The sequence below is a fragment of the Berghia stephanieae genome, chromosome 1 (assembly GCF_034508935.2).
Source record: "Berghia stephanieae isolate SIO BIC M18660-M18661 chromosome 1, UCSD_Bste_1.3, whole genome shotgun sequence".
NCBI classification, from domain to species: domain Eukaryota; kingdom Metazoa; phylum Mollusca; class Gastropoda; order Nudibranchia; family Aeolidiidae; genus Berghia; species Berghia stephanieae.
In genome coordinates, this window is record NC_088360.1 from 874,624 (window position 1) to 890,082 (window position 15,459).

General features: G+C 34.6%; 1 protein-coding gene across 2 annotated transcripts; it reads left to right on the top strand.

Moving 5' to 3' along the window:
- Positions 1-1,905: 1,905 nt before the first annotated feature.
- LOC144965944 (dynein light chain 2, cytoplasmic) lies at positions 1,906-8,984 on the top strand. 2 transcript variants are annotated; one of them, XM_078901831.1, is made up of 2 exons: positions 1,906-2,088; positions 8,286-8,984. In XM_078901831.1, exon 2 carries the CDS (start codon positions 8,293-8,295, stop codon positions 8,560-8,562), a length of 270 nt encoding a protein of 89 aa, XP_078757957.1. In that variant the 5' UTR covers positions 1,906-2,088; positions 8,286-8,292; the 3' UTR covers positions 8,563-8,984. The 2 variants fall into 2 exon arrangements, with proteins under 2 accessions (XP_078757957.1, XP_078757966.1); XM_078901840.1 differs by lacking the exon at positions 1,906-2,088 and adding an exon at positions 2,805-2,823.
- The last annotated feature ends 6,475 nt before the right edge of the window (positions 8,985-15,459 follow it).

A 15,459-nucleotide genomic window follows, 5' to 3' on the forward strand; every position in this document is an offset into this window, starting at 1 on the left:
GAAATCAGTGGACTACGATTAATGATTGCACAAATAAAAGGTAGATTCAGATCTTAAAGCATCACAAAGAAAAAATCACTCCACTTAAGTACTTAAAAAGTCTAAAAACACACCAAAGTATAACTGTTGACGATCTTCGCTTTCTTTCTCTGACTGACACAAATACACACGCACAAACAAACACACACACACACACACACACACACCCACACCCAAAAAACACTCATACACAAATAAACACTCATACACACGTAACCATCAACTCGGCACTACAAGCCAGAAAAATATTGGTAAATTCGTCCACAATGCTTCGTTGCAAAGAATTACTTTATTTAATAATCGTGAAAAAGAGTTGGGGGGAGGGGGGGGGGGGGGGGGGGAGGAGGATTGATATGTCATATTTTTAAGTTTTATGTTGTCTTTCTTTGCTGCTTACAAATAAACTTGACAATGATCAGTGTTTTTGACAGTTAATGTAATATTTTGGATGGCCGAAGTTACCCTAATTTGGCGCATCCCCCGTCCAACGGTGGAGCTCTCAGATCCTGGCACAAGTCGAGGGGTTTTCCGCTATTTGAAGATAGTATAATTCGACCCAGTTTCTCGCTCAATCAGCTGTCGCGATACAAATGGATGGAGCATTAACTGGAGCTCGGATTGCTTTGCACCACGGTGTTTGATTTAGTCACTACTTCGCGCAGTGATGTCACCAACACACGAGTCAGCGCAGTGCGTGATTCGGAATCTTGTATATAGTATGCAGATGAGTCACTCAGGCCTTGTTATTGTTTTTGCCATCGCGTTCTGAGTTGGTCACTAAACGTATAACCAGACTATAAGTCATGGTTACACATGGTTTGTGTGTTGGTCCGTTATACTTCCGTGGCAAGTTGTGAACTCCTTGGCAAGCGCATTTATCTATAGAGTGGAGACTAAAAAGCAGTATGTTGTTGGCGAAAGACAGTGGAGTTAAAATTTCTCAGTTTTATTTTTAATTAAATTATGCTGTTCATGATTTTTAAAAGATTGGTACGGTGCCTGGCACCATTCGATCCAATGGCCCCACGCCACTGGATATACCATAACTGCCTACTTGAAATTGGAAAAATTCGTAGTTTTCAGGGATTATAACATAGTCGACATTATGACTACCCTTAAAAACTATCCATGTTTAAATACATTAAATTAATGGTTTAAACTCACTTATATACTAGCTCTGGCAACAAAACTTTGTTTTCAAGAAGTTTATTGAATTAAAGATCTTTATATAATTGTCAATTGATTTGATGATTATCCAGCGTCGTCCTCATTGACGTTGGTTGTCCTCACTGTGTGATGACAAAAGTCCGCCCATTCTCTTCGTCTGTTGACGGTATCATATTATAGTTCCCTTCCATTGTCAATTAGGACCCAAAAATTCGTAGTTCTACGAAATTTTCTTAGTGTGTAGTATGCAGGTCAGACTCCAATGCGAATAGCCTTTCAGTTGAGAGAGCGAGTTTTTTTTTTCTTCATCTTTATTAATTGTTTGGTTATTTGCTTTTTGTTGTTAAGATATGACAGAAGACAGACAGATTGCAAGTTGTCAGCCATCCAACAGAAACATAATTTTTTGTTTCAATTTTCATTTTAATTTCTTTTATCGCTCTTTTTTTTTAGGGGGGTAACTTTCTAGCACTAGAAATACAATAAAGTGCTTCCTCTCGGTCCTCCTAAAAGTTGCAGAATGATGAAAGTGGCGCCGAATTCGCACAAATAGAACCAAAAAAAAAAAAATCTCTGAAAACTGATCGGAGAAATAGAGTTCAAGTTTATTTCCCCGAGCGTTTGGAGAAATAAGTAGTCACTTCGGTTAACAATTAACAAATTGCATTCTGGTTAATGTGAAGGTATAAAACACCTCAACCAATCATCTGTTAAGGCTATTTTCGTTACCACGGCAACTGCAGAGCGAAGAGCAATTTGTTTGGAATAAATCTGCAGATTCTGAATTGCCGATTTCACTGACCCAGCAATCGCCACCTTTGAATTTGAAGATATAAGATATCACTATATATTTTTCTTTGTCTCTCCAATTTAAAAAGAATTGTAAGTATTTCGATGTTATTTATAATTGGTCCTTCATTATATTTATAATGTAATTGTAGCCTATTGTTTTGCTAGACGTCTATAGTCTACTGGTCGCAGGTGCCGGCTATTGAATTGGCATTGGAAAAGTGAAGCGCTAGAGTTGGGTTAAAATATGAATAACACAATTTCACTATAATCACTGTTGCATTATTGGGAGGCCTTCCGAAAGCTCCTACATCCCAGTATTCTTTTTTTCTATTGTTTTGAGCATTATTTTTTCATTCTAATCTGAACGGTTTTGGTAGTGTTTCAGTATCATTTTAAATTAAAGAGCAGAGTTTTCATTATTTAATGTGATAGAGATAGAAATCAATGATGGCACATTATAATAATTATGAAAAATTATAATTTGACAAAATTTACGTCATTTTTTATTTATATATATTATTTTCTCCAAAATTGAGATAGATAGCAAAAAAATATTTAAATAACAACTAGATCTAGACAATTCATTTATCTAATGTCTTAGTCTTATGTCAAATTTCATTAAGATTGAAGACAGGGCATTATTTATTTTGGAAGCCAGTGACCAACCCTCTCTTCTCCATGCTAACGTCCCGTTTCAATCAGCAGTCAGCTTACCGGGAGGCTGTCCAGTGGGGTAATTCTCAGTCACAGATTTTGAGCTTTTTGCAATAGTAAATTTTGAGTAGTAAAATCATAACTTTGGAACCGTTTATCCTAGATCTAAAAGTAAGGTATCATATTAAATGTTGTTTTTTTTTAATTTTTAAGGCCTATTTGCCTATGAAAAAAATAATTATTAATTTTTATTTTTGAAAAAATATCAAACTTTGATGAATGTTGAGTGTTGTTCCCAACCTGGGCAGGTCTGCTGACATCCGAATCCACTCATGGGCCAAGTCATTGTTATAATGAACACTGTTTTTCGTCATTTTTTTTAGATTTCCATTACAACAATGAGCCCACAAGTAAGTTATTGGGTTATCATCAGACCTCTGCAAATAAGTGCCTGTCGGTTGTTCCCCAGTCTTTGTCTAGGGAGTTTAACAAAAGTTCTAAATGTAACTCATGCACTTGAAACCAATGTCATATGAAAGAGATAGGAACAATGATTACAAAGCAGTTTGAATTTTGTTTCTATCTTGATAAGAAATGTAATTATGGCAGACTGATTATTACCCCAAAACATACCAGCCAAATCTTGCGAATTTTTTGTCATTTAACGTATTTTAGACAGATTTCATGGCCAATTACGAAAATACATTTTATGGAAAATTACGAATTTTTAAATCTCAGTAATACTTAATGATAATAAAATAATAAAAATAATGATAATAATGATAATAATGTTGGTGATAATAATAGTAATAATAATGATAAAAAGGACTACTTCTAATATTACTACTACTATAATAATGATAATGATGATGATGATAATAATAATAATAATAAAGCATTTCTACAGTGGATCAGCATGACGGTGTAATGTTGAAGTGATCAGCACGGTTTCGGAAATTACTAATTTCCTTGTCAAAATTACTAAAAATTGACATAGAAATTACTAAATTTGAAGTTTTTAATTTGGCAGGTCTGCCAAAATTACCTTTGGAAAGTTGTACCGAAATTGCATGCCGTTAATTTAATTAATGGCTAAAAAAGTAAACATGGAGTTCTTATTAACAGATTGTATACCAAAATGTTTGTCTTATCACGTACAATGCATTTACATTGATGATGATGTTGTTGATGCCGGTTTTTTTATTTATTTATTTATTAATTTGTTTTTTTTGATGACTACTATTTTACTAGTGTGCATCTGTGTAAGTGTGTCTATGTCAATATTGTATTGTTATAAATGTGTAACCAAATGACAAATTGACACTTTTTTTAGGACAATAAAGATATATTGTTATTATTATTATTATTAATAGAGAGGAAGATACAAATTTAAAAATAACACATTATTACATAATATGACGCAAATGTTACTAAATTAAAATGGCTAGACATAAGAATCATAATTTGCTATGGCTATATCACATTTGTATTTATCCCCAATATCTCACTGAAAAAATTGCAAATAATTCCCCTTTGATTTAATACAAAGAACAAAGAAAGGTTTGAGACAGAATTTAAATGAAAAGATATAAACATGTTGTATAATGAGTTTATTTTTAACTTGATGATAAAATGAAATAAAATCAAAGCAATTGGTATTTTTTTTAAATATCGATATTATTAATATCGGATTTTACTAAGAAAAGAAATATTAACTTTTTAAATACTAACAATAAAATACCCATATACAGTTGGAAAGTATGTATTAAAAATAATAGTAATAGCATTGTAAATGATGTTAATGAGAACATTATGGACTAAATTTAAAGTAATAAATATAACTTAATTAATAGATATATCAATATCATCGGGCAGCCATGATAAAAGAAGTTAATGAAAACATGGCATTTTGGCGCAGAGTTAAAAAATGTCTGCGTATAGATATAGAACCCTGAAATTTGGCATGAATAAAGTTTAGATGTTATTCTAAAAACAAGCATTTTTATTTTAAAGACACACATTGTAGATTAAAAAATAAACGTATTTATGAAAATTGTTGAATTTCCACTTCATATACCTCCTGAAATTTTAGATGGATCTTTCGTTATTTGGCACCATGTAAAAGTAAATTGAAAGTCGAAAAAAAATGATACCAAAATATCTGCGATATTCCTCTTTATAACAAAGTTATGCATCTTTAACTGAATCCTCCTAAACCCGAACGGCAATTTCCAGTCAAAACTTTTCTTATGGGCGAGTGGGGTCACAATTTGACTCCCACTGCTGCTGCTCACTAAACTGCCTACTTTGTCTTGGTCCTGACATTGTGAACTTCAGTTTAGTAGTTCAGTCTGAACGAATGTGCACTAATTTGTCAGTCTGATTCTGATAACTCAATTCACTATGATTATGGGCTCATTGTAATGGCAATGGAAATCTCAAAAAATGACGCAAATATTGCCCAACAACAACAGTGTCAAACTAGGCCCATGACGGATATCAGACCTGTATAGGCATTGACCAAAGACTACTAGAAGTAGTCCTTGGCATGGACTTATGTACACGACACGTCGGTCTGACCTCTTACCAACACATATTCATTTTCACTTTGTCATAGACATTTTTTTTATTTTAAAAAATATTTATTTGTACTGAAAGAAACCACCACCCACTAGTGTAGTGTAAGAAACCTATATCATAATAAAGTGCTTTCCGCACGATTCTAATGCTAAAAAATTTTTTTAAACCAGATGAGCAGAAGAAAAGTTATTTTAGTTTAACGCTGTGATTATTGTCTACATTTCTGTCAATAAAGAAAATTGATTATTGGCATACAGTGTCTGCCAATAACAATAGACGGTTATACACAGAAACTTTTTTGAAACTTCGCTCTTTTAAACATTTCTTATTGCACATATAAATAAGGAAAGTGAGTAAATTATCAATAAACGCATAATATTAACCAACAATAAATCAGTTGATGAATGGTATTTTACTATATATTCACAATATGCGTCAACATTTATGTGGATGTCATTGCCGAATGGTTAAGTCGTCTGCCTTAGCAGGCCTGTCTGAATCGACGCTGTGGGTTCGAATCCTGGTTCCGCCACTTTTTTTTTTTTTTTTGTATTCTGTCTCAGAGCATTGAGCGTTTCTTTTAAATCTTTTTCACTGTCTTTTGGTTCCTCTCTATAGAATATTGCAAATTGTAATGTTTGTCCAAATTTGGATCTCAAAAAGTATATATTAAAATTATAAATAATTATAAAACGAACAAAAAAATTTAGAGGGCAATCAAATGGTCAGATAGAAAAGAAGAAATAAGATCAGAAATGAAACAAGGAGTAAAGAATAGACTCGCTCAAAGAAAAAACAAAACAAAAAAATAATCATAGTTGTCCCAGATTGCATTTATAAGTTAGAGGCAATTGCAATTTAAATAAAGGTTCAGAAAATAAAAAGTTCTCGAGAACAATCTCAAGATGTAGAGCAAAATAAATTTTGAGAGAGAGAGAAAGAAATTTTCCTCGGTGATAGAGCAGGGAATAGTACAGTAGAACTCGGAAATAGCGAGTTCGACGGGTCCACTCCTGATTACTCGCTATTTCAGAGTTCTCGCTATTCCCGAGTTGCCAGGAAAGGTTATAATATTGCTGGTTATTCCCCTCAGTGTGTAATTCGAGTAAAAGCCGTCGCCCCTATTTCAATTTCTTCACAGAAGTGGCAGAATGCTTGTTTTTATTTTTATTTTTTTGTGTGTTTTTTTTTCTTTTTTTCAAGTAAAATCATGACTAGAAAAAAAACAAGAACATAGAAGTGTGTGTGTGTGCGTGTGCGCGCGAGTGTTTGTATGCACTCGGCATGTTTGATGAGGTAAGCAAGCGCATCACTCAATCACTGACCCATTGAAATAATGGTTCCACACTCCCCTCTCTCGCTGATCGTGTCGTTCGTTAACGATGCTACTCGCTGACTGATGCTGCGAAGTGAGGCATGTTGACATGTGCTTACCTCGCGCGTCGCGTGGCACCACATTGGGTGAATAATTGGCCCCCACCCCCAATACACACACACCCAACCCCCACCCAAATTTGTTTCGCTTATTATGTACTACTACAGACTACTATGTACTACTATGTAGTATTACTCGTAACGAAAAATAAGAAAAGAAAAGAGGCTAGGCTAAACATATTTAAATTGCCATTGTCTCTTGTTTTGCTTTACTTCGTTCGCAGTCCTAGGCTGGGGCAGGAAATGCTCGTTATTTCCGAGTTGACCTCTTTTTCATATTCGCTACTTTCATGCTAATTTTATTGGCTCAAATAAGGGAAAAAAACGGGGATTTAGATTTTACTCGCTATTTCCGAGTTCTCGCTATTTCCGAGTACGTTACTTTCATGTTCTACTGTAATAATAATAATAATAACAATAATAATAATTACAATAGTTATAAATATTTGAGAGAAAAAAAAAGAAACAGAATAGAGCAAATGATTTGAGCAAAATCTATAATAAATTAAAATTGAACAATTATCTGAGAAATAAAATATTTGATTAATTAAAAGACTCCTGCTCATTGTTTTGCATGTCTAAAATTTTGCCAGCCCAATTCATATATAATAAGAAACCTAAAATTTAAGGTGATAACTAACCATATTCAAACCACTTTACTCGTGTTGTACCGTTAGACAAATGACCAATTAATAAATATAAACTAACTAAATAAATGAAATATAGACTTACACTGCTTAGGTCATCTTGGTCAAATTGATGGGTATTATAAACTATGCTATTTCTTTGAGTCCTCAAATTGAGCAAGAGAATTATTTTGGCTTTTTATCAATTGCTTGTCTCATTCTGCTTCCATCGTTGTGTATACAATAGACCTCTTATTGTAATTGTTTGGTTCTCATTGTTTTTGTCCTTTTCCTTTTTTAGATTAATTTCATCAAATCATAATAATTCCTTCTTGTAGCATTTGCAAAGTTCCTCTTTCCCATGCTTTAAATGATCATTTAGGAAAGGAGAAGACAGACAGACATAAGATTCGAATATGTGTAATATGAATCTAAAAGCGGTTTTTTTCCCCATGTAAATCATTCTCTCTGTGATGTGTATTGTATATTTTTTGTTTTGATTTTATAATGATCTGTAAAAATTTGAGTGTATTCCTCTTAGCGGAATCCTGGCTAATTATCTGGATGAGAACTAGCAAGGTATATTCCACTAAGGTTGGACCCGGGTAGTGTGCTCTTGAAATCTACATCTGTTCTGTTTTTGAACCATTCCCCTTTGTCTTACCTTTTTTCATGTGCTTCAAATTGTAATTCTAGAATTTTTAAAATCTCGCATTTTATTCCATTTTACTGACACTGAAATGACATAAATGTGTCACACGTGCTGTAAAACCCTCATAAAACACCAACAACAAAAAAAACATTCTCATCATAACCGTCATTGTTTATTATTCTTACCCATGATGAGTTATTGGTAAGCTAAATGCGCTAATTAAAATTAATGTTAATGATGATCTTCCATTGACATTTATTTTTTCTCCATGGGAACCATTCCATCTTGGCATTACGTCAATTTTAGCAATGCAATAAAATATTCTTTATTTTTGTCAACAGTCCAACCATGTCTGAGAGGAAAGCTGTAATCAAAAATGCTGACATGTCTGAGGACATGCAACAGGATGCCGTTGATTGTGCAACCCAGGCCTTAGAAAAATACAACATTGAGAAAGATATTGCTGCTTTCATCAAGAAAGAGTTTGACAAGAAATACAACCCCACATGGCATTGCATTGTTGGACGTAACTTTGGCAGCTACGTCACTCATGAAACAAAGCACTTCATTTATTTCTATTTGGGACAGGTGGCCATATTGCTTTTTAAATCGGGATAGACGTTTTTGGTTTTTATTTATATTGCTTTTCAAGGATTCTAAAATTGTGGATCTGTTGGACGTATGTCCTGGTGACGAAACAATGACATTACTTACTCAAGATCCTTGCGCGTCTTTCATCCATTGATCCATTATCCAAGTTCCACATGTTCATTTCACCCCCTTGGATTTTACTTGACCATTTAAAAATTTTTTTTTGGTTTTGACAGTAAAATTTTTACAAAACATAATCACTTAAATTATGTCATTCATTTCTCATTGTTGATGGTGTGAATGAGGACACTAAGTTAACGAGACTTGATGCGTATGAAAACTAAAGTTTGTTGATGGAAAGTTGAAAGTATGCATGCGGGTTTATGATTGAAAGATATGACTGATCAGTTTGTCATAATTATTAAATGCTATTACATATCTTTGATCAATGAACTGTTGGAGTGAATTGTTCTATTCTCTAGAACTATAATTTAGAATGATTTATAGTGCAGCATGGATAAATGGGTTAAACTGAAAATGACTGATATGGTTGAAACATCTTCATTTCTTTTTACAATTACAGCACTCTGCAGTCCACTTAGATAAATCCTCAAAGATCAGCAGAAAGTTGATTTTCTTCAGAGCTTAATGAAGAAAACTTCATTTAGATTTCGAAAGACCAAAATGGGGACTGGGTTCAGAGTTAACTGCAAGATTTTACCATAGTTGTGATATCAACAAGATATCTGAACATTGGATCACCTGCTCTTTGGATTTTTACTGTTACCCTGTATTGTCTAATACAGTCAATTTCTGATAAACGGGTATATTTTTTCAACAGTGAATATGCGTACGGTGCAACAGTCTTGTTTGCTGGGCACTTTTATTTTATGGTAAAAATCCAACTCTTGAATTCAGATGTTTCAAACACATGGGGCCAGTTCCAAGGTGTTCGAAAAGCTTGTGCTGTGCTATATAAATCATTTCTATAGTATTTAGTGGATGGGCACTATGGGGAGGGCCACTTCCTCCTGCAAACTTGAAACCCGTGGGAAGTTGCCGTGAATCAGTGATAGTATAGGATCTTCTATTATTCTTTATCTCTTGTCCCTCTCTAGTAGCTTTCTGTACCTGTTCTTGAATTAGATCGTCTTTGTTTTGCCCAGACTCTGTAATCTTTTTCCATAAGGAGGATGGTTGGGGTTTGGTATTTTAAAAAAGCATGTGAGCATTTATAATTATAATGTGCAACATCCATTAAACATGCTCAAGGCGCTTTACAAGGTTTCACTAGCCAACAGCAACACTTAAATTCTTGGGCGTAGAGATGATTTTTCCCCCTATAACTTAATACAAATTTCAAAAGAGACTGTAATATTTAGCAGTCTGAATGTACCCGTTTTTATAGGGACCTCAGGCTGGGCATATATACCTATGATGTTCGCATGGGTGTACGATCCGATAGTGATGGTCGTTTCTTCTTCTCTTTACTAGCCTATCCTGCTTCTTTGGTTTTTGATTGTATTTTTGACGGGGATATTTTTTTTCTGTAAATCTTCTGCCTGTTTGTTCTTGGTTATTTATAATTTAGCTTATGATATCTTTAGGTTGTGATTTTGATTGACATTTGTACTATTTTTTGTTAGATTGCTTTTTTTTTTGTTTCAGCGGTCTCTCATATAACCTCAATTGAGTTGGAAGAGACCTAAAGCAACAACAAACACAGGCTGGGCATGATAAGGGTAAATTGTTGCTTTTGACTGGTTGGGTGAGGATCCTGACCTCCCATAGGGGGCAGGGAGGTACTTACTATCCCCCTATATCTGTTTTCCAACTTGGTTTCTGTCTTTGTCTTGGAATGAGATTACTTGGTTTTGTCCTGGCCCTTGTTGGGAGGGAAACAGTCAAACGTATAGTTGGTTTTTGGAGATTATATTTTTTTCCTTGTAAATCATCTCTCTGTTATGTATTGCATTATTTTTTTCTTTTACATATATTATGAATTGTAAACATTTGAGTGTGTTCCTCTGACTCTAGTGGGGACCTATACATGTGTCTGGATGAGACATATGTAATCTCAAACCAAGTACACTGATAGTGTGCTCTTGGAATCTACATGTTTCCTATTTATAAAAAAAATATTAAAAAATAGCGCATTATCCACTAATTGTGCTCAAAGCGCTTTACAAGGGGTCCCTGGTCAACAGCAACATTTTAACATGTAGGACGGGACATGCCGCCTGTTAGGCGATATTACAATTTTTCAAAGACAACGCTGTTAACGGCCAGGTACTCATTTTACACCTGAGTACGGTGAAAGTGAGTAAAGAGCCTTTTCCAAGGACTCAACTATGCGCCGAGCGCGAGGCTCGAACCCAGGACCTTCCTATCCGAAAGCGAGTGTCATACCACAAGACCACATAGCCGCACTATAAACTAATTCCCCTTTGTCTTACTTTTTCTTGGGTGTTTCAATTGTAATTCTAGAACTTTTTACTACCTATTCCATTTTCTTCCTTTTTTACTGGTGCTGAAATGATCTAAAAGTGTTGCAAGCGCCGTAAAACCCTAAAAAAAAAAGACAGAAAAACTTGACTGGACTGCACATGTTTTGTCTAAATTTGTTTAGGCCCCTGTGATCGATGGCATTGCAGTTGCAGGTACTGTTTTGTCCTTTATATATATATTTAAAAATTAGGTTCCATTTGAACTAATTGTAAGTGCAACTTCTTAATCCAAAAACTGAACTCTTTTTTTTTTTTGGCAGTTGGTGGAATTATCGTTAAAGAGCAATGAGGTTGCTGGATCTGAAAAGTACTCTGCGACAGATTAATGTCTTATCTAAAGAGTATCAAGAACTGGTTTTAACAGCTACATAGTGTAACAGTAACAGAGATCATATAAACTTGATGGGTCTTAGCCTCGTGGCTCGAGCTTTGAAGGACTTTTTTTTTTTTCTTTTTTTTTTTTTTGGTTGTTTGTAGACTGCCTGAAACCCTTTGCTGAGTGGGAATCAGAAGGGTTTTTCTTTTTGGTACGTGTACTTTCTTTACTTGTTTTTCTTCATTCTTTATGGTGCACAGGCAGTCTCCTGCTTATTCTGTCCTGGGCCTAGATAACTGGGTGTTCGTCTCTTCTGGGGCTTTGATTTTGATTTTGCCATGCAGGCATCTGTCAAGACACCTATCTTTTTTGCCGTACGTGTAACATCCCAATTGCCTGCCTGGTATCTACTTTTTCTTTTTTTTTTTTTTTTCTTTCAAATTTGCCTTCAATCCCCTCCCCACACTATCATATGGGGTGTTCCATCTCGGACCCCCAAAATGGCTCTCTCAGCCCAATGACTTCTATTGGCTGTACATCGACAGTGATTGTCAAAATAACTTGCGTATGTTGCAACGCCATTAATCTAAAGTTTTAGATAAAATACTTGTCCATTATTACATTTTAATTGTGTTTTTGGCCTTGATTTATGGGCCCTAGTCACGTGTCCCAATCCGGATACCCTGTGTTCCAATTGTGACAACCGTTGTGCCAATTCGGTGGAGTTTTGAAACCTAAGAAAATGGTTTCTACATATATATCTTTACACATGAATCACAAAAAAAAAAACAACAAAAAAACACACCGATTTTCTTTTTTTCTTTCTTTCTGAATCTCAAAATTTGAGCAGCAGAGGACCCGCGGATCCCCTTAAAGTTAAAGTTAAAGCGTTAAAGTTAAAATAGAAGGTGAATACGGAAGGGTATCGGAATTGAAAAACCCCACCCCATCAGTATTACATTTTTCAAATAATATTGCGGTATTAAGGTAGCACTTCAATACAGACAAAATACTAAAACTAATAACGGATTTTAAATGGGGTCTTTTACCTCAACTCCTATGGTGGGCAGGTCATTTGCTTTGTCTTCAACTTCGCAACCCTATACATACACACACACACACACACACACACACACACACACACATAATCGCGTTTGATACAAATATAGTACGAAAAGTGCTCGACATGAAGTAATGGAGCGAATTATTATTTTAATATTTACCACAATGTTTGAGACAGTCTACGATGGCTAATTAGGCGTGAAACATTAATGTAGACTGTCTCAAACATTGTGGTAAATATTAAAATATATATATATATATAAATATATATATATATATATATATAATAGGGGGGGGGGGGGTTGACCAAATGTAATAATAATAATAATAACACTTTATTTTTTCATTTTTCAATCTTGATGAGAACTCCGTTTGCGGATATATATCAAATTTCATTCTTTGAACAAAGTGAAGGGCTGACGTCATTTGCGGGTTTTTATTTTCTTGTTTTTAAGACACGTTGAACTATAGCCGATTGTGGCAAGGAACACCATGGTGTAGAGATGCATATGCCGCATGGACCTCATATAATTTCTGGATGGGCCAGATCTGGGTAGGAGACTATTGATAACATCACTCTAACAAACCTGGATAAAGCTATGATAACTAGATAGCTCAAATACAAGTTCGTAACTGAAGTGTGAAGTTCAGTTTTAACAAATAAAATAATTAAAAGGAAACAAATTATTTTTTCTCAGCAATCCTGTAATCACACACACACACACACACACACACACACACACACACACACACATATATAATATATATATATATATATATATATATATATATAATATATATATATATAATTCACTGTGTGATTCACAAGAAGATTGTTTGACAACAAAAGGAGCTACGTAAGGTCAATACAATAATGCAGACCTGCCAAGCATGACGATATATTATATTTTATCCGATGGATAGACCAAAATGCGCGAATATTATTTTGGATGGATTCTGTACTAAACTTAACTTGAACGTTGATAAAGCACAATATCCACTAAACAGCTCAAAGTGCTTTAGAATACAGCGTCACTCAACATCTTCATCATTTCAAACACGACCAACACCACGCATAATAATAATAATAATAATAATAATAATAATAATAATAATAATAATAATAATAATAATAATAATAATAATAATAATAATAATAATAATAATTACCAACTAAATCTACTACAGATAAATACAAGAAATAAAGCGAGTATGAAAGTGCCAGAAGACTTCGCGGTGGATAGCTCATACGGTAGAGTCACGATCTCCCCGGCAAGGCGGAGTTGTCGTACCAGTAAGGTCGCGGGTTCGAGCCCGCATCGCCGCCGCAAAGGTTTTATTCTCTGTTGTCTTCTGACAATTTCCTACTCGCTTCATTTCTTGTTACTATCAACATAATTGCCTGCTCCACTCACTTTTCTGAATTAAAATTTCACCCCAAATATCGGAGCATGCTCAATGTCTCAATCTTTTCTATGTTACATGTTTGTGTTGAGAATATTGGCTATTAAGCTTAAATGCTGGCCAACTAACTTCGCAGCGTTTGTATGTGTTGAACTAGTGATCTCCAGAAGTCGGGGAGAAGTGGCTCTAGATATACGTACTAGATAGTGATAGTGGATAGTTCATACGATAGAGACACGATCTCCCGGCCAGGCGGAGTTGTCGTACCAGTAAGGTCGCGGGTTCGAGCCCCCATCACCGCTGTGAAGTTTTTATTCTCTGTTGTTTTCTGACATTTTCCTACTCACTTCATCATTTCTTGTTATTATTAACATAAGTGCCTGCTCCACTCACTTTTCTGAATTACAAATAAATAGTAATTGCTATCACCACGACAGCCGAATCACCACTATCATCGCCAACACATCATTGGTACATCTACATCAAAATCAGAACTATTGATGCTATGCGTTTAGTTAAAATAATCACAACATCCGCTAGTCGGATAAAACGTACCAACACACAGAATTACGAGTATTATGTGTAACCTTAAACGTTTATAATACGATAGAGTGAATTAACTAATAACTAATCATTAAAATGGCTGTCTAGAAACAATAACAATATAACAAAGAGCTGAGTGACGTCAATTTCAATCCATCTATACCTACACAACATCATAACTACCATCACCATTGCCAAAGAATCGATCACTGCCGCCACTATCATCATCATAACCATTACTTCAGTCCCGTCGTGATCGTAATAAAAACTTAAGATAATTTAATGCAGTCCAATTTCCCTTCATATCTACTAAAATCGTTTCATAGGCGGACCCAAGCCATCAGCAAATTAATATGTAGAACCGGACATGGCGCCTGTTGACTGTACTGTAAGTGTAAGGCGAGATTCCAATGAAAACAAAATTTGACGAAAACAATGTTGTTACCTTTCAGGTACTCATCATTTACACCTGGTGGTAAGAGAATGTAAGTAAAGAGTCTTTTCCAGAAACTCAAATTTGTACCGCTCCAGAAAGGGACTCGAACTAGTGAGGTATGAGTCCAAAGACGATTGTCGTACCACAAGACCACACAAAATATCATAACAGTAACAGTATTAATATTAATATCATCACCATCAACATCGCCGCTACAGCAGCATTATATTTATTATCATAACCGACAGAGCGCCTCAACTATCATCACAGCATCATCACCGAAACAAGAACAACATCACTGCTATCACCGTCACAAATACTAAAGATAGTTTTTATATAGCGCAATATCCACTCAAAGTCTCAAAGCACTTTACAAGGGGTCCCAGGCTAACAGCAACACTTAACATGTGGGATGAGACATGACGCCAGTTAAGCGATATTACATTCTTTCAGACATAACAACGCTATTAACGGCCTGGTATTCATTTACCTGAGTACGATAAGAGTTATGATAATAATAATAATAATAATAATAATATATAATAATAATAATAAATAATAATAAAATAATAATAATAATAATAATAATAATAATAATAATAACAATAATAATATCAATGTACGTTTGTTAAATGTAACTTATCCCATTGCCATAA